The 19,705-nt window shown below is 42.0% G+C and overlaps 1 protein-coding gene across 5 annotated transcripts in view; it reads right to left on the bottom strand.

Annotated features, from left to right (window-relative positions):
• The window catches only part of LOC121280341 (BTG3 associated nuclear protein), a 281,633-nt gene that overhangs the window by 104,962 nt on the left and 156,966 nt on the right, over nt 1-19,705 (bottom strand). For 3 of the 5 annotated variants that reach the window (XM_041192229.1, XM_041192231.1, XM_041192232.1), the window contains 2 exons: nt 16,330-16,463; nt 305-376 (listed from right to left, as the gene is read on the bottom strand). In XM_041192229.1, coding sequence (XP_041048163.1) covers nt 305-376; nt 16,330-16,463 — 206 coding nt within the window. Of the gene's footprint in view, nt 1-304; nt 394-16,329; nt 16,464-19,705 lie in introns of all 5 variants that reach the window. The other 2 variants (XR_005943600.1, XM_041192230.1) reach the window with 2 other exon arrangements.

Raw genomic sequence — 19,705 nt, 5'->3', positions numbered from 1 at the left:
AAAAGAAAAAAACCCACCTAATTGTGAACCAATATACACTAAAACTGATATTAAGAGCCACCTGGTTCAAAGAACAGCAAAGGCCATTCCCCAGCATCAATGCATTTCTGACCCAGGCTTAAATATTTCTTAGATTATCTACTCACCAGGAGTTATCAGTGGGTAATACTAAGAGACGTCATTATAAACAAAATTCATGAAACAAGTTTAGTATATTTATCAGTGGCATCAATTTACTCATGGATTCACTGGTGTTCATGAAGGGTGATCAGAAAATCAAAATTAAGCATTCCTGCAACCTTACCTCGCTATCCTGAGTGATTTGTACTTGTTCTCCCTGTGGTACCTGAGCGATATGCAGGTGTCCCTGTACAGCCAGTAGGCAGAAAAGACATGGAGAAGGAAGAAAAAAAGTATCACTAACTGAAACAAATCACAAGATCTAAAAGCCTTGCTTGCAAACAATTCAAATTAAAAGTTACATAGAACTGCCTGCTACTTAATCTGATTGGCAATTAAGCCAAGGGATATTGGTTATTACCAGTAAATAAATCCTTGCATTCTAGTATTCGTCTGCAGATTGCAATCACATGCTGCTGGTAAGCCCTTTCAGTGTAACCATGGCTAACATTCACCCACAGACAGCCGAGCTTCCTGACCTCCTCTCACTTAACTGTGGACCATTCTGACATTCGCCCACTTGATGCCCCACTCCTGAGTCCATGGGAGTGCGCATTCAGGACAGGGGCATTGAGCGGGAGAAGGTCAGGTAGCTTGGCCATCAGGCAAGGAGGTCAGGAAGGTCCACCATCGAACAGGAGGAGGTGAGAAGGGCCACCGTCGATTGGGAAGAGGCTGGGAAGCTAGTGCACTGAATGGCAGGAGGATGGGAAGGACTGCCGCCGAGTTGGAGAAGCTCAGGAAGCCTAGCCATGGAGCGGAAGGAAGTAGAGAAGGGCCACCATCAAGTAGCAAGAGGTCGGGAAACTTGGCCATCAAGCATAGGAACGGCTAGGGCTTCAGTTCTGAAATTCTTCAGGGTGACCAATTCTATCAGGATGTTTATAATGTTTATCCACAGGAAACTGCAATGGGACATTGATTATCCGTAACAGGCCAGCGTGATATAAATTGTTCTGGATCATTGAGAGGAAAAACATGCTGTAAATGTTCTAGAGGTTTCTATATACGAACACACGAAATGCAAAAATATTTCCTGTTATGGCAGAAAATTTGCATTTGAGATAAAATTCAGTGATATAGTAATCATCACAATTTACACCTTGTAAATTAAGGTCATATATTGTTTTTGTTCTCCCACAGCCAGGGGCAATTTTTTTATGCTGCTCAAGTCAGACTTTTTTTTTGACTTGAGTCAATCCAGTTGGCTTCAATTTGTACAGTTTCCAGTTCAAACAATCGTTGAAGCAGCTAGATATCAACTGGCTCCACTTAATTGAGCAGGAGGGTTAAGGGAGGAGGTGGACATAGAGTCCAGAAACAGAGCACCAACGTGACAAGGCTAATTCAGTGACATGGAAAGATGAAAGATTTATCACACAAAAGGTGTTGCTGAGATTCATAATGTCTTTATGACCTATGTGTTCTATTGTACTATTGTCGTTGACATCTTTTGATGATCTGCTTCTATCACTGCTTGTTTGTCCCTACAACCACACCACCCCCCCCCCTCCACCTCTCTGTCTCTCCGCCCCCACACACACACCTTAAACCAGCTTATATTTCAGCTCTTTCCTGGACTCGAACTCAAGTTCTGTCGAAGGGTCATGAGGACTCGAAACGTCAACTCTTTTCTTCTCCGCCGATGCTGCCAGACCTGCTGAGTTTTTCCAGGTAATTCTGTTTTTGTTTTGGATTTCCAGCATCCGCAGTTTTTTTGTTTTTATATTCATAATGTCTTTGCTGACTAAGAAAGAGCTATCCAACCTAATCCCACTTTCCAGCTCTTGATCTTGTAGCACTTTAGGTTATGGCATTTCAAGTGCATATTTAAATATTCTTCAAACAAAAAGAGGTTTCATCTATGTTTGTGGGAGTTTGCTGTGTGCAAGTTGATTTTTTGAATTCTTTTCATGGGATGAGGGCATCATTGGCTGGGCCAGCATTTATTCCCCATCGCTAATTGCCCTTGAGAAGGTGGTGGTGAGCAGTCTTCTTGAACCGCTTCAGTGCATGTGGTGTAGGTACACCCACAGTGCCGTTTGGAAGGGATTTGCAGGATTTTGACCCAGCAACAGTAAAGCAACAGCAATATATTTCCAAGTCAGGATGGTCTATGGTGTGGTGGTGGTGGTGTTCCCATTCAACTGCTGCTCTTGTCCTTCTCGGTGGTACAGGTTGCGGATTTGGATGGTGCTGTTGAAGAAGCTTTTGTGAGGTGCTGCAAGGCATCTGGTAGATGTTACACACTGCTGCCTCTGTGCATCTGCGGTCGAGGGAGTGAATATTGAAGGTGGCAGATGGGGTGTCAAACATGCAGGCAGCTTTATCCTGGGCGGTGTTGAGCTTCTTGAGTGTTGTTGGAGATGCACTCATCCAGGCTAGTGGAGAACATTCCATTATACTCCTGATTTGCAGCTTGTAGATGGTGGACAGGCATTGGGAAGACAGGAGGTGATTTGCTTGCTGCAGAATTCCCAGCCTCTGACCTGCTCTTGCAGTCACAGTATTTTTTGGCTGGTCCAGTTTGGTTTCTGGTAAATGGTAATGCCCAGGCTGTTGATAGTGGGGGATTCAGCAATGGTAATATCATTGAATATCAAGGGAAGATGGTTGGATTCTCTCTTGTTGGAGATTGTCACTCCCTGGCACTTCTGCGGCACGCATATTACTTGCAACTTATCAGCACAGGCCTGAATGTTATTCAGGTCTTGCTGCATATGGGCACAGACTGCTTAAGTAGCTGAAGAGTCACAAATGGTGCTGAACATTGTGCAATCATCAGCAAACATCCCCACTTCTGACATGATGGAGGGAAGGTCATTGGTGAAGCAGCTGAAGATGGTTTGGCCTCAGACACTGCCCTGAGGAATTCCTACAGTGGTGTCCTGAGACTGAGATGATTGACCTCCAACAACCACAACCATCTTCCTTTGTGCTAGTATGAATTAAACCCGTGGGGATTTTTCTCCCTTATTTCCCATTGACTTTAGTTTTGCTAGGGCTCCTTGATGTCACACTTGGTCAAATACTGCCTAAATATTAATGGCAGTTACTCTCACCTTAGATCTTTAGTTCAGCTCTTTTGTCCATGTTTGGACTAAGACTGCAATAAAATCAAGAGCTGAGAGGCCCTGACAGAACCCAAACTGAGTGTCAGTGAGCAGGTTATTGCCAAGTAAATGCTGCTTGATGGCACTATCGACGACCCCTTCCCTCACTTTGCCGATGATCAAGAATAGACTGATGGGGCAATAATGGGCTGGATTGGATTTGTCTTGCTTTTTGTGGACAGGACATACCTGGACAATTTTCCACATTGCCATGTAGATGCAATATTGTAGCTGTAGTGGTACAGCTCGGCTAAAGGGATGGCTAGTTCTGGAGTACTATTGCCAGAATGCTGTCAGGGTCCAAAGCCTCTGCAATATCCAGTGCCTTCAATCATTTCTTAATATCACGTGGAGTAAATCCAATTGGCTAAAGACTGGCATCTCTGATGCTGGGAACCTCAGGGGGAGGCCGAGATGGATCAGCACTTCTGGCTGAAGATGGTTGCACATGCTTCAGCCTTGTCATTTGCACTGATCTACAGGGGCTGGGGATATTTATGGAGCCTCCTCCTCCAGTTAGTAGTTTAGTTGTCCACCACCTTTCACTACTGGATGCCACAGGATTGCAATGCTTACATCTGATCCATTGGTTGTGGGATCGTGTAGTTCTGTTTATCACATGCTGCATCTGTTGTTTGGCATGCAAGCAGTGCTGCATTGTAGCTTCACCAGGTTGACAACTCATTTTTAGATATCCCAGGTGATGCCCCTGCCATGCTCTCCTGCACTCTTCATTGAACCAGAGTCGGCTCACCAGCTTGACGGTAATGGTAGAGTGGGGGATATGCCAGGCCATGAGGTTATAGATTGTGATTGTACACAATTCTGCTGGAGCTAATGATCCACAGCGTCTCAAGGATGCCCAGTTTTGAGATACGAGATCTATTCGAAATCAATCCCATTTATCACAGTGATCATGCCACACAACATGGAGGGTATCCTCAATGTGAAAATAGGACTTCATCTCCACAAGCACTGTACAGTGGTCACTCCTACCAATGCTGTCATAGACAGATGCATTTGCGACAGGTAGATTGGTAAGAACAAGGTCAAGTAGGTTTCTTCTCTCTTGTTGGTTCCCTCACCACCTGCCGCAAAATCAGTCTAGCAGCTATGTCCTTTAGGACTCAAAGCATGGTCAGTAGTGGTGCTACTGAGCCACTCTTGGTGATGGGCATTGAAATCCCCGACCCAGAGTACATTCTGTGCCCTTGGCACCCTCAATACTTCTTCCAAGTGGTAATCAACATGGAGGAGTACTAATTCATCAGCAGAGGGAAGGTGGTTGGTTGTAGCCAACAGGAGGTTTCCTTGCCCATGTTTAACCTGATGTCATGAGACTTCATGGGGTCCAGGATTGATCTTGAAGACTTGGTGGTGTCTGGGACATTGTAAGGTATAAGCTCCATGAGTGTGACTATGTCATGCTGTTGCTTGACTAGTCTGTGGGACAGCTCACCCAATTTTGGCACAAGCCCCCAGGTGTTAGTAAGGAGGACTTTGCAGGGCTGTTTGTGCTTTTGTTCTTTCCAGTGCATAAGCTGATGCCAGGCAGTCATCTGGTTTCATTCCTTTTAGACTTCATAGCAGTTTGATACAATTGAGTGGCTTGCTGGGCCATTTCAGAGGGCATTTAAGATTCAACCACATTGCTCTGGGTCTGGAATCACATGTAGCCCAGAACAGATAAGGACAACAGATTTTCTTTCCTAAAGGACATTAGTAAACCAGATGGGTTTTTTTTTTGCGACAATCAACAATGATTTCATGGTCACTATTACTGAGACTAGCTTTTAATTCCAGGTTTAATTAATTGAATTTAAATTCCACCAACAGTCATGGTGGGATTTGAACTCGTGTCCACAAAGCATTTCCTATATTAAAAAGCTGACTGCACTTGGAAAAAGTAGCTCACTGGCTATAAAGTGGGTTGGGACATCAAAGGCTCTACATAAATGCAATTGTTTCCTTCTTTTAAAGATTATATCTGCTTCTACAGAGGACTAAACCAAGGGAATTTGGTTAGCAAGGGAATCTTGTGTGTGGGGGGAGGGATGATGTTCCAGTATTTAAAAAAAACAAAGAGCAATCCATGAGAGGAAGCAGGAGACAGCAAGCACGGAAAGTTGAGGTCTATAGGCAATTATTAAAATTAATTGTTTAAACATTGTATTAACTATATAATAAGAGAGGGAGTAGATTTTTTTTTAAAGGTTGGGGATGTGCAGCTGAGAATTGTTGCTTGCAATTCCTGTGTCAGGGGGGCGGGGATGGAAGGCAGGTGTCACATGTGTAGGAAGAGTCTCCAGCTGCTCAAGCTCAGTGTTTCCAAGCTTATGGGGCAGCTGCAGTCACTGTAGAGCACCAGGGAGCCCAAGAGATCCTGGGTCGTACATTCCAGGAGGTCGTCACTCCACAGACAGCATGAGATCAAGAGAGTAGCTGGGTGGCCACTCGGAAGAGTAGGAAGAAACAGGAAGTGCAAGAGTTTTCAGGTGTGTACCACTTCCAAACCAGTACTCAGCACTGGATAATGGTGAGAGTACAAGAGTTCAGTCCAGACCACAGCACCAATGATCGTGCAACTGCACAGGGTCGGGGGAACAGCACAGTCATTATACGAGATTCCATTATAAATGAGAAAGACAGGCATTTCTGTGACCATCATCATGAGTCCCACATGGTGTGTTCCCTCCGTGACACCATGGTAAGGGGCGTCATGGAGAGGGTGCAAAGTATTCTGCAGGCTGAAGAGAATGAGTCAGACTGTGGTACAATTTGGACCAATGACAGAGAAAACAATATATTGAGACCTTTACGTTCAGACTTTCAGCAACTGAAGAAGTTGATAAGAAGCGGAGGTTAAAGGTAGCAGTCTCTGGATTACTCCCTGTGCCACTTGCCAGCAAGAGTAGAAATTTCAAGATAGGGAGGATCAATGTATGGCTTTAGGCATGGTGCAAAGGAAACAGTTCAGACTTTGGGAGCATTGGGACCAGTTCTGGGGCAAGAGGCACCTATTCAAAAGGATATGTTTGTCACAAAGCTATCATATTTTTCATATATTGTGGGATATTGTAAAGTAGACGTGTGTGTGTGGCTGATTTAATTCAATCAGAGACAGGTAGACTGCAAGGTTGAAAAAGGTGTGAAAAGGCATTTGAACTGCTAATGAGTGAACTAGGGTAAAGTCAGCAGATAGGGCGAGTGAAATTCGCTTTTTTAGACCATTAGATGTAGGAGCAGAAGTAGGCCATTTGGCCCATCGCATCTGCTCCGCCATTCAATGAGATCAGGGCTGATCTGATAATTCTCAACTCCACTTTCCTGCATTTTCCCCATAGCCCTCGATTCCCTTACTGATTAAAAATCTGTCTATCTCAGCCTTGAATATACTTAACCCAGCTTCTACAGCCCTCTGCGGTAAACAATTCCACAGATTCACTAACCTCTGTGATAAGAATTCTTCCTCATCTAAGCCTTAAATGGGTGACCCCTTACTTTGAGATTATGCCCTTTGGTCCCAGACTCTCACAAAAGGGGAAATGACCTCTAAGCATCTATCCTGTCAAACCCCCTAAGAACCTTGTATGTTTCAATAAGGTCATCTCTCATTCTTCTAAACTCCAATGAGTACAGGCCCAACCTACTCAATCTCTCCTCATAAGAAAATCTTTCCATACCTAGGATCAACTTAGTGAACCTTTCCTGGGACTGCCTCCAGTGCCAGTATATCTTTCCTTAGATAAGGGGACCAAAACTGTTCATAGTATTCTAGGTGTGGTCTAACTAGTGCCTTGTATAGTTTTAGCAAGACTTCCCTATTTTTACACTCCATTCCTTTTGAAATAAAGGCCAACATTCCATTTGCTTTCCCTATTACCTGCTGAACTTGTATGTTAGTTTTTTGTGATTCATGCATGAGAACCCACAAATCCCTCTGTGCTGCAGCTTTCTGCAGTCGTTCTCCATTTAAATAATATTCAGCTCCTCTGTTCTTTCTGCCAAAGTACATAACCTCACATTTTCCCACATTATATTCCATCTGCCAAGTTTTTGCCCACTCACTTAACCTGCCTATATCCCTCTGTAGACTCTTTGTATCATCCTAACCACTTGCCTTCCCAACCTACTTTTGTGTAATTTGCAAACTTGGCAATAGTACATTCACTTCCCTCATCCAAGTCATTAATATATATTGTAAATAATTGTGACCCCAGCACTGATCCCTGTGGCATTCCACTAGTTACAGGTTGCCATCCTGAAAATACCCCCCTTAAACCAACCTTCTGTCTTTTATTAGTTAGCCAATCCTTTATCCATGCTAAAATACTACCGGCAACACCATGGGCTCTTACTTTATTAACTAGCCTTATGTGCAGTACCTTATCAAATGTCTTTAGGAAATCCAAATCTATTACATCTACTGGTTCTCCTTTATCTATCCTGCTTGTTATCTCCTCAAAGAATCCTAATAAATTTGCCAGGAATGATTTCCCCTTCATGAAGCCAGGCTGACTCTGCTTGATTATATTATGCATTTTTAAATGCTCTGCTATTACATCCTTCATAATAGACACTAACATTTTCCCAATGACAGATGTTAAGCTAACTGGCCTATAGTTACCTGTTTTTTGTCTCCTCTTTTTGAATAAGGGTGTTACATTGGCAGTTTTCCAATCCTCTGGGACTTTTCCAGAATCTAAGGATTCTTGGAAGATTACTACCAGTGCATCCCTTACCTCTGTAGCTATTTCCTTTTAATATCCGAGGATGCAACCCATCAGGTCCAGGGGACTTACTGGCCTTTAGCCTCATTAGTTTCCCTAGTACTTTTTCTCTAGTGGAAGTTATTGCATTTATTTCCTTCCCCGCTTTTTCCCCTTGATTATTTAGTATTTTTGGAGTGCTTTTAGTGTCTTCTATCATGAAGACTGATGCAAAGTATTTATTCACCTCCACTGCCATTTTCTGGTTCCTCACTATTATTTCCCCAGACTCATTCTCTAAGGGGCGTATGTTCACTTTGGCCTCTCTCTTCCTTTTTATGTATTTAAAGGAGCTCTTACTGTCTGCTTTTATATTACTTGCTAGTTTACCCTCAAAGTTTATTTTCTCCCCCTTTATTTTTTGGTCATCTTTTGTTGGTTTTTAAAACTTTCCCAATCCACTGGCTGACCATTAATCTTTGCCACATTGTATGTTTTTTCTTTCAATTTGACACTATCCTTAACTTCTTTGGTTAACCATGGTTGATTTATCCCCTTCCTAGAATCCTTTTTCCTCACTGGGATATCTTTGTTGCGAGTCATGAGCTATTTTCTTATACATCAGCCATTGTTCACCAACCGCCTTTTCTGTTAAACTTGTTTCCCAGTCCACTTCAGCAAACTCTGCCCTCATTCCTTTTTAATTACCCTTATTTAAGTTGAGCACAGTTGTTTCCAACCCAAGTTTCACACTCTCAAACTGAATGCTAAATTCTACCATGTTATGGTCACTGCTTCCTACGGGATCTTTTACTCAAGATCATTTATTAAACCTGCTTTATTACACATTACCAGATACAAAATAGCCTGATCCCTGGTTGGATCCACATGTTGTTCTAGGAAACTGTCCTGAATACACTCTACGAATTCCTGCCTGCAGCTACCTCTGTCAATTTGATTTCCCCAATCTACATAAAGATTAAAGTCACCCATGATTAACGTACTGCCTTTTTTACACGCCCTCATTACCTCCTGATTTATTCTCTGTCCTACAGAATAGCTACTGTTTGAGGGGGGGTGCTGTAAACTACTCCCACCAGTGTCTTATTTCTCTTGTTATTTCTTATTTCCACCCATATAGATTCTACATCTTCCAACCTAAGATCATTTCTTGCTTTCGTACTTATTCCATCGCTTACTAACAAAGCTATCCCACCACCCTTTCCTTCCTGCCTGTCCTTTCGAAAAGTCACATACCCCTGAATGTTTAGTTCCCAGCTTTGATCTCCTTGTAACCATGTCTCCGTAATGGCTATATGATCATACCAAATAACCTCTATTTGTGCCTTTAATTCATTTATTATGTCCCAAATACTGTGCATTTAAGTGAAGAGCCATTAATTTTGCCATATTTGCTGCTTTTTAAAAATGTTTGTACTCTCTCATCCTGTTACACTCTGGGTATCATTGCCTAAAAAGCTGCCCTGCAATACTGTCATACCCTTTTGAGTTGTAAGCGAACGTATCGCTTCTCCAGAACCCTCCCGCACTCTATTTAGTTTAAAGCCCTCTCTACAGCCCTAGTTATTTGATTTGCCAGGACACTGGTCCCAACATAGCTCAAGTGAAGCCCGTCCCACTGGAACAGCTCCCTTCTACCCCAGTACTGATGCCAGTGGCCCATGATCTGAAACCCATTCCTCCCACACCAATCTTTGAGCCATGCATTTAAACTCTTTGACTTTATTTACCCTATGCCAGTTTGCCTGTGGCTCAAGCAGCAATCCCGAGATCATCTTGGAGGTGCTGCTTTTTAATTTGGCTCCTAACTGTTCAAATTCTTTAAGTAGAACTTCCCTTCTAGTCCTATCAATGTTGTTGGTACCAACATGAATGACAACAACTGGATCCCTCTCCTCCCACTCCAAGTTCCTCTCCAGCCCCAAGGAGATGTTTTTATCTGTGTCATTGAATGGGCAGCCTTCGGGACTCAGGCTCACGGCTGCAAAGAACAGTATCTAACCTCCCTAGTTATACTGTCTCCTACCACTAATATGTTCCTGTTTCCTCCTCCCATTTGAATGTCTCCCTGTACCACAGTGCCATGGTCAGTTTGCTCATCCTCCCTGCAGTCCCCGCTCTCATCCACATTGTTTGCAAGAACTTTGTAGCTGTTGGACAATTGCAGGGACCAAGGCTCCTTGAACGCTGCCCCCTGGGTCCCTGCCTCACCTGCAGTCTCCTGGCCCTGATCACAGACCAAATTGGAATTACCTAATCTGAGGGGTGTGACCTCCTTCTGGAACAAGTGTCCAAATAACTTTCTCCCTCCCTGATGTGGTGCAATGTCTGCAGCTCAGACTCCAGCTCCTCAACTCGGATCCGAAGTTCCTCAAGCTGCAAACACTTACTTCAGATGTGTTTGCTCTGGATCACCTTTGTGTCCAGCAGCTCGTTGGATTTTCAAAAGAAACATGATAATGTTTTTACAACTGGCAAGATAAATAGGGTAAGATTATTATGTTGATTTTTTCCCAAAAGTGCTGTCCAAAATGACAACATAAAAGATTTTTATATTATGAGAAAAGTAAATTCCAAAGGCATGGGGGAACAATGGGATTTACATGTCAAAGAGGAAATAATATATTTAAAGAAAAATGGAAGGCTATGTGGTGTGTGGCTATGTGGACTCTGATAGGTACACGGTGTGAAACAGACTTGGGTAAAAGCCTCTTGTCACTTTGCAGAAGTCTGCTGTTCCAGTAACCAAAAGTTGCGTTAAAAGCCTTTGGAATTCCACTGTCAAGTGGGAGCTTGTGGCGACCTTGGACTGTTGCCTTAAAGGGGGTGTGTAGTTGGGAGTCTGGTTAATTAAGAATTTTGGGAATTGTTATATTAACTGTGTAATTGTAATCTTGCGTATGTGTTTTATTCTTTTCTTTTGTTAATAAATGTTTTAATTTACATTTTAAATGTCTCTAAAGGTGTTAGTGGACTCATTACTTCTGAATTCAGTGCACAAACTTTCTTGTAATAAATGCAAATTGCAATAACATTGTGATATCGTGGCCAAGTTTCCCTTGTGGATTTGGTCAGCCAGGTAAATACCACCTGCCGTATCATAACAGTTGCATATCAACAAGACTGGAGCCAATGTCCTTAAGGGGAAGTTCACAAGTATGGTTGAGAAGGGTTTAAACTAAATTGTCTGGATGGGCACCAGGATATCGAAGCAGAAATGAGGAATAAGGTGCATCTGGGAGCGAGAGTGGTAGTATTATTTTATATAGGAGCAGACCAAATGGATAACAAGGAATACAAAGACAGGTTGTATAGTGTAAATATGTCAATGCCCAAAGTTGGATAAATAAGTTTGGTGAGGTACAAGAGCAAATACCCAAGTGGGAATGTGATGTAATGCTAAAAAAGGGCACTTTATATGCATGGATACCAAGTGTTCAGAAAAAATATGGTAGGTGGGTGGCAGTACTGATTAGAGAAGCCCTTGCAGTGTTGGAAAGAAAGCAAGTCTTTTAGGGTGTTAAGAACAGAAACCAATTGATCAGAGTTAAGGAGCAAACAAACCTGCAAAAAGTGAGAGTGTGATATAGGAGCATGCAAATCTGCAGGGAAGTCACAGAGCTATGCAAGTACCAGAGTAGTGATGTTGGGAGATTTTAATTATCCAAATATTCATTGGGATAGTTTTGGAGTAAAGGGGGATGAGGGGGAGGAATTTCTGTAAAGTGTTCAAGAAAGCTTCCTGGGCAAGAGCGTTCTCAGTCCAACTAAGAAAGAGTCATTCCTGGATCTGGTGATGAGGAATGAGCTTGGCCAAGTGAATCAAGTGTCTGTGGAAGAACACTTGCCAAAGAGTGACCATTGGATCATACCATTTATGTTTAGATTACTAACGGGGATGAGGAAGGTACTATCTAAAGTAGAACTTCTAAATTGGAAATGGGTTGACTTCAATGGAGCAAGAGGGATACAGCCACAGTAAAGTTGTAATAGTCTGGAAAAATTGTAATGGAACAAAAGGTGATCTTTAAGGAAAAAATGTTTCAGTTACAAGGAAGAAAGGCTAAGAAGCTAAAGCCAGGGCTCTTTGGATGACAAGGGAGATAGAGATTATGATGAAACAAAAAAGGGAGGGTGTATGATGCATGTCAGGTGAATTCTTCAAACAAGAACCAGGGCAAATAAATTAAGTTGAGAGAGGAAGTGAAGAGGAAAATATGACTGGCAGAGAGAGAATATAAGAACTGAAAGGCAGTTAATATAAAAAGGAACCCAAAATCTTCTACCGGCATGCAAATAATAAGCAGATACTAAGAGGCAGGGCAGGACCTATTAGGGACAATGAAAGTTACTTATGCATAGGGGCACTGAGCAAGGCTAGAATACTTAATGGGCACTTTGTTTCAGTGTTTACTAAGAAAGAGGGTGCTGATAAAATATGCGGATATAGTAGAAGTAATGGATGAGGTGAAAATTAATAGGCAGAATATACTGGAAATGCTGGCTATGCTTAGACTGGATAAGTCACATGGTGCAGGTAGCTTGCATCCTTGATTGGTAAGGGAAGTGGAGGTGGAGATAGCAAAAGTGCTTCCAATCTTCACTAAATACAGGAAAGAGCCAGGGGATTGGAAAGTGGCAGATGTGACACCCTTGATCAAGAAATGGAGTAAGGACCTTCTTTGTAACTGATGGATTGTCCCGTCGCTTCGACAAATGAGTGTTCAGAAAGTAAAAAGAAAGACTGGTTTACAAACTAAGTTGATGTTGTCTCATGTCTGACATTAGCCCAAGTATCAAGTTGCTTAACCAATTGCAAGGACTACATATAAAGTCAGTGTTGGAGGCATTGGCCTTGAGCCATGCTCTCTTGTCCTGAAGGCAATTGACTGTTCTCTTCACTTATCAAAATCACTAGGTTCTCACAAAGACGTCTTCATTTGGGTCTGTCCAAGGTTGTTTTTTCCCCATGTATTGCGATCCAGCTTGCAAGACTTGAGGTTGGCTTTCTGATTGTCTTTATATCTAAGTTTGGCTTGTCCTGTGGTGCAGGTTCCCATGCTCAGCTAGCTGTAGAGTATGTGGGAATCCTCTTTGCAAACCACATGACCAACCCAGCAAAACTGAGCTCAAATGAGCATACTCTCAATGACAGGTATGCAGCACTTTGCAAGAACCTTGGTGTTGGGGAATTTGTGTTGCTACCGGATATTGAAAAATAGATGTCAGACAGAGAAAATGAAATGCATCTAGTTGTTGTGTGTGATGCCAGTAGGTTGTCCAAGTCTTGCACCCATAAAGAAGCAATGGAAAAACCACCACTGCCTGGTAGACTTGGATCTTTGTTCCAAGACAAACTCCAGGCTCTCTCCAAAGTCTGTGAGTGAGCCTGCCAAATGCTGAATTTGCTTTTGTCAGGTGATGGTTGATTTCATCATTCTGCATAGTAACATTGGAGAGGATACGCTCAAGATAGCAAAACTTCTGTAGCGGACAAAGATGGTTTTTTGCTACTGACTGTGGGGTCTCGGAGTACGTGGCCAGGGTCGAGTTAATGAAAGATCTCTGTCTTCTTCAGGCGTATTGTCAGACCAAAGTGTTCTACGGCCGCAAAGTGATCAACAAGCAGTTGAATTGTCCTCCGGAGTCTGTGCAAACAAGAGTTCACTCAGCTGTTCAGTAACTTTTGTGCAAGCCTTGAACCTTTACAAATGAAAGAAATTGACATTTTTCCTGAATTGAATGTGTATTCCTGTGTTAAGATCTTTGAGTGCATACTGGAACATGGCCGAGAAATATACGGCAAACAGAGCTGGAGTTAATACATGGCCTTGCTTGGTGCATTAGTGACAGGAAAGGCATCCGATGACGCAACACTTTGCATCATGCTGGCCATCATGCCACCGTGAAATGAGAAAATGACGCTGATCATCATCTTTTTAGGGTAGCCATATTTGTACAGAACCTTCCACACACTTTCTCGATTTACTACATCAAAAGACTTGGTCAGGTCAATGAACACCATGTAGAGGTCCTCACGCTGTTCGAGGGATTTTTCTTGAATTTGACGCACTGCAAAGGTCATGTCCACTGTTCCCTGTTCTGCATGGAAGCCACACTGTGATCCTGGGTACACACAGTCAATGAGATGAGCGACAATCCAATTAAGAATGCAAGAATTGTCAAAAGAAGTGATATTTCATGATGATCACAGATGAACTTGCTCCTTTTCTGTTTGTAGAGATGAGTTATGGAGGCACCCCATCCACAAACATTCATTCCCTCCACCGCCGATGCACAGTAGCGGCAGTGTGTACCATCTACAAGATGCACTGCAGGAGCTCACCATGGCTCCTTAGATAGCACCTTCCAAACTCACGACTGCCACCACCTAGTAGGACAAGGGCAACAGATGCATGGGAACACCATCACCTGGAAGCTCCCCTCCAAGCCACACACCATCCCGACTTGGAAATATGTTACTGTTCCTTCACTGTTGCTGGGTCAAAATCCTGGAATTCCCTCCCTAACAGCACTGTGGGTGTAGCTACACATGGACTGCAATGGTTCAAGAAGGTAACTCACCACCTCCTTCTCAAGGGCAATTTGGGATGGCAATAAATGCTGGCCTCACCAGCGATGCCCACATCCCAAAAATGAATCTAAAAAAACTTTGCCCAAGCAAGTCCAAAGGCCAGCCTCGACAGTCAGGCATGGACTTTGCTATTCGATTTGAACTGGCACGCAAGCTTGACTCACTTCCTACAGGGATCAGCAATGGACTCATGGTTCTTCACTTAAGTCATGCCAGTAACCAGCATGCAACACTCATTAGTGCCTATGCTCCAACAATGACACATACAGATGAGATCAAAGAAGCTTTCTATGATTATCTCAGCAAGATAATTAGAAGAGTGCCCTACCAGGACAAACTCATTATACTTGGTGATTTTAGCCACCAAGTGGGCACAGGCTGTAATACATGTAATAATATATGCAGCTGCTCTGTGTTCTAGTTTCATATTGTTGTCTAGAAGTGTTTTGATATTCCATGAACTGAGCTTCATATGATGAGTAGTATTCTTGTTCTTTACATTTTGACTGCCTGTGTGGATAACCAGCCAGGTGCAAGTGCAGGGACAGCAGGCTGTGTTTAGGTTCCTTTTCTTCCCTTTATCTGGACTGTAACTGTAGGCTGATCAGTTTAACATCAGTGGTAGGCAAGGTTTTAGAAACAATAATTAGGGAAAAAAAATAACAGGCATTGAGTTAATTAAGGAGAGCCTGAAAGATTTGTAAAAGGCACATAATGTTCAGCTAATCTAATAGAATTTTTTGAAGTAACAGAGAAGGTTGATGAATGAATGCAGTGGATGTAATCTATATGGATTTTAAGAAAGCTTTTGACAAAGTGCCACATATAAGACCGGTTAACAAAATTGAAGCTCACGGAATAGGAAGGTCATTCTCAACTTGGATTTTAAAAAGTTAACTTAAGATAGAAAACAATGAGTCGTGGTAAATAGTTGTTATTCAGACGGGAAGATGGTTGACAGTGGTGTTGTTCCCCAAGGGTCATTCCAAGGATCTCTGTTATTTTTTATTTTATATATATATTATATATATATTATACATATATATATTATCTATATATTATATATAAATATGGATACTGAAATACAGAGCAAAATTTCAAAATTAGCCAATCATACCAAACTTGGAGGTGTAGCAAAGTGAGTATGATACCAAATCAACTGCAACAAGACATAGAAAAGCTAGGAGAATGGGCAACAAGTGGCAGATAGAATTTAATACAGATCGAGGTGTATAAGATTTTTGGGTAAGAGATACATACGGAATGTGAGGAAGAACTATTTTACACAGCGAGTGACAATAACCTGGAACTCTGCCTATGAGGGTGGTGGAAGCAGAGATTATCTATGATTTCAAAAGGAAATTGGATAGGTACTTGAGGGAAGTAAACTTGCAGGGCTACAGGGGTACAAAGGGAGAATGGGACTGATTGAACTGATATGCAGAGAATTGCTATACATGGACTAAATGGTTCGAATCACCTCCTTCCGTGCCATAATGACTGTGACATAAGCGATACAAACATACTGTAAGTTACTGTTAACACAAGTAAATCCTGCAATCCCACATTTCTTAGCTGGAAAACTGAATTCAAAGGGAGCATGAACTAAATGTAGGCTACAACACTGAAATGTCAATTTCTGACTCAAGAATTGATGTAATCTACCTTATAATTTATAAGCCTTCCTGTGTTATATCTTGAAAATACTCACTACTTGTTGAACTTGTCCATCCTCTCCTATGCGATGAATGTGAACTTGCTGAGCATTTGCTAATGCATAATGGAGTGTTTGTGCCTGATTCTGCTGTAAATCTCCAGATGACGACACTGATCCTTGTATTCCCCCTTCAATAAAGAGAAGCAGGAAGAAAAATACATGTAAAGGAAGTGTTCATACCTATTGTAGACTAAATCAAAAATACTTCATGTTATTATTTCATATCAAATTCATATTGTTCATACACATGACTTTTTTTGTATTTTGCAGTTTTTCCAAAATGCAGGCTAAATCCTATATTTTATCCATGGTTTTCCTAAATTACCTTTCTCCAGCAAGAAAACAGGTGGGCAAGCAATCTGATCCCATGTCTCAGCCAAATCCATTCTGAATCCAATACTAATGGGTGCATGAGAACGGTTTATGGATGACCATCATTCTGTTTCTATGCCTTGGTGAGAAAGTATCTGACCACCCACTGGACCTTAAGTGTTATCATTTCACAAAAGGTGACAAAATAAAAACCCTGCTCCGATAAACATTGAAATTTAAAGACTTTGATCGTTTCCTCTAAACAGCTTACTTCCCCTATAAATTAGGAATATATATGTTTTTGGTAACATCATCTATCCATCTATTCCATTAATAAATATTATGGACAGCTGCAACCACAGGGCTGACTCCTGGGACATGTGTAAGGTTATTCAATTTGGTAGTAAGAATAGCAAAGCAAAATATTTTTAAAAATGCATGAAACTTGCAAATGTTAATGTTCGAAAGGAATTGGATGTATTCGTACAAGGAATGTAAGAAAGAATTATTTTATGCAGCAAGTGGCAATGGCCTGTGTCACGACGCGCTGGAAATAGTGTGCTATAATATCAAGCCCCACTGTTCCCCGAACCATGACAAATGTGAAAAGTTTGACCAAACCACCAGATTGCCCTAATTCTACCTGTTTACTTTAAGTCAATACGTTAGAATACGTTTGTAAACTTAATAAGTAAATAACTGTTTATTAAACAAATTGTCTTTAACTAGTGGCAAAAGAAAGAAATATGAACTGCAAACTTCTAACTCAACTTAAACTCTACCCCTTCTTAACCCCCTACACATACACAAAAAACATGGATTTTAAGAGTGAGGTAAAACAGTGCAATAGCACTAATCTGGAGTCCAGGATTAGATGGGCTGATTTTGATTTTTGTCTTCCAAATTCCTTGCAGTTTGTTGTTGATGACATGAGGTGGTGTCCCAGCACTTTCAGCCTGTGATTCACTGGTTGAAAAACTTGTTTTTCAATGCCTCTAGAGGTGATTTTACCCCTTTCCCTCTAGACAAGGGTTTTCAGAGAAATTAGGTTACAGGGATAGGAGGGATAGCCAGCTAACTATTATGGCAGAATTGCTAGAATCGTACAAACACAGGAGAGAGAAGTTTCAGGTCTTCACTCTTTGCAGGCTAGGAGCTGTTCTGCCTGCACTGTTACCATACAAACCCTGGTCACCTGGTCAGGAGCCAATTAAAATGCCATCATTAGGCAGTTCCCCCTCTTCCAGAACTTCTTTCCAGCACCACCCTTATGGCGCCCTCTGTTCCAGGATAGCAACATTGTAGATATTCCTCATCCTGTTCCAGCAAACATGTCTTTCAGCTGCAGCCATGGTAGTTTTTAAAGCCACAGTCCAATTTTAAAGCCACTGTCCAAGAAAAAAAAAGGTTCTTTACACCTGGACCTCACTGCCTACGAGGATGGTAGAAGTGGAGATGATCTATGATTGAAATGGAAATTGGATAAGTACTTGAGGGAAATAAACTTGAGGGAGTCAAGGGTTATTGAGGGCAGATGACAAAGTGGGGTTGAGACCACAACCAGATCAACCATGATCTCGTTGAGCGGCGGAGCAGGCTTGATGGTCTGAATGGCCTACTCCAGTTCCTACGTCCTATGTTCCTATGAATGCAAAAAGTGAACATGAAGGTACAATAAGTAATTAGGAAGGCAAATGACATGTTGGTCTTTATTGCAGGGGGATTGCAGTTCAAGAATAAGACATGTTCCAAATGGACAGGACTTTGGTGAGACCGTACCTGGAGCACTATATGCAATTTTGGTCTCCATATTTAAGGAAGGCTTTATTTGAGTTGGAGATGGTGCAGCAAAGGCTCATTAGATTGAGAGGCTGAGTAAATTGGGCCTGTACTGTTTGGAGTATAGAAGAATACAACACATACAAGATTCCGAAGGGGCTTAGCACAGTAGACACAGATTGTTTCCATGGCTGGGAAATCTAGAACATGGGAGCACAGTCTCAAGATAAGTGGTTGACCCTTTAGGACTGAGGTGAGGCTTCGCTCAAAGCATTTGGAATCTTTGGAATTCTCAACGCTAAGGGCTGCGGGTGCCCCATCACTGGATATATTTAAGGCTGAGGTAGACAGACTTTTGATTTCTCATGGAATCGGGGAAATGGGGAGTAGGCAAGGAAGTGGAGTTGAGGCAGAAGAATAGCTATGTATCCTATAAATTGGCGGGGCAGGCTCAAAGGACCATGTGGTCCACTCCTGCGTCTGATTTTCTTATGCTGCTTCTCCTATCAAGTTCATCATCTATTGCCACTCACCACTATCAATTTTTTTTAGTTGTTTCATTGTAGCCAAAAAAAGATGAAGATTAACACTTTGGGTGTTGGTTAACTTATCGCATAACACACGCAATTTCTGTTCATATTTCATATCCTTATAATTTTTCTTCACCTTTATTTCAACCTCACTGACGCCATTATTTTCAGTCCCCCCCCCATCAAACTCCATTCCCTAGTTACAGACTCTATCCTTGGCAACCATCCGAGATTAAATCAGTCGCTTCAAAACATCTGTGTCTGACCGTCTATTTCCACCTGCATAACAGCGCCCAACTTTGCGCATGTAAGCTCATCTGCTGCTGAAACTCTCAGTCATGCCTTTGTTACCTCTCAAATCTACTAGTTTAAGGCTGGTCTCCCACATTCTACTCTCCATAAACTTGAGGTCATCCAAAGCTCTGCTACTCATCTCTTAATTTGCACTATCTTGTTCACCTATTGTCCCTGTGCTTGTGACTTATGTCGGGCATAATAGCTCACCGCTTGGTATGCTTACCCAATGGGGCATTCACAATGACCATTTAATTAATTATGCTTCCATAAATTCTCTTCAACTCCTGAAGTAGCAACAACCTGCATTTTCTAATTTAAAAGCTGTAAAAATAAAGATTCCAATATTTTTCCAAACCCCCATTATCTTACCTCTTTCTTCTGTAGGAGATCCCTCATTCTTCTTTTTGACCATTAACTGGCCTCCAAATTTCATTTTGTCAAACCCAAAATTC

Source organism: Carcharodon carcharias, chromosome 7 (genome assembly GCF_017639515.1).
Source record: "Carcharodon carcharias isolate sCarCar2 chromosome 7, sCarCar2.pri, whole genome shotgun sequence".
Taxonomy (NCBI): domain Eukaryota; kingdom Metazoa; phylum Chordata; class Chondrichthyes; order Lamniformes; family Lamnidae; genus Carcharodon; species Carcharodon carcharias.
This window is presented reverse-complemented; position numbering and strand designations above follow the sequence as displayed.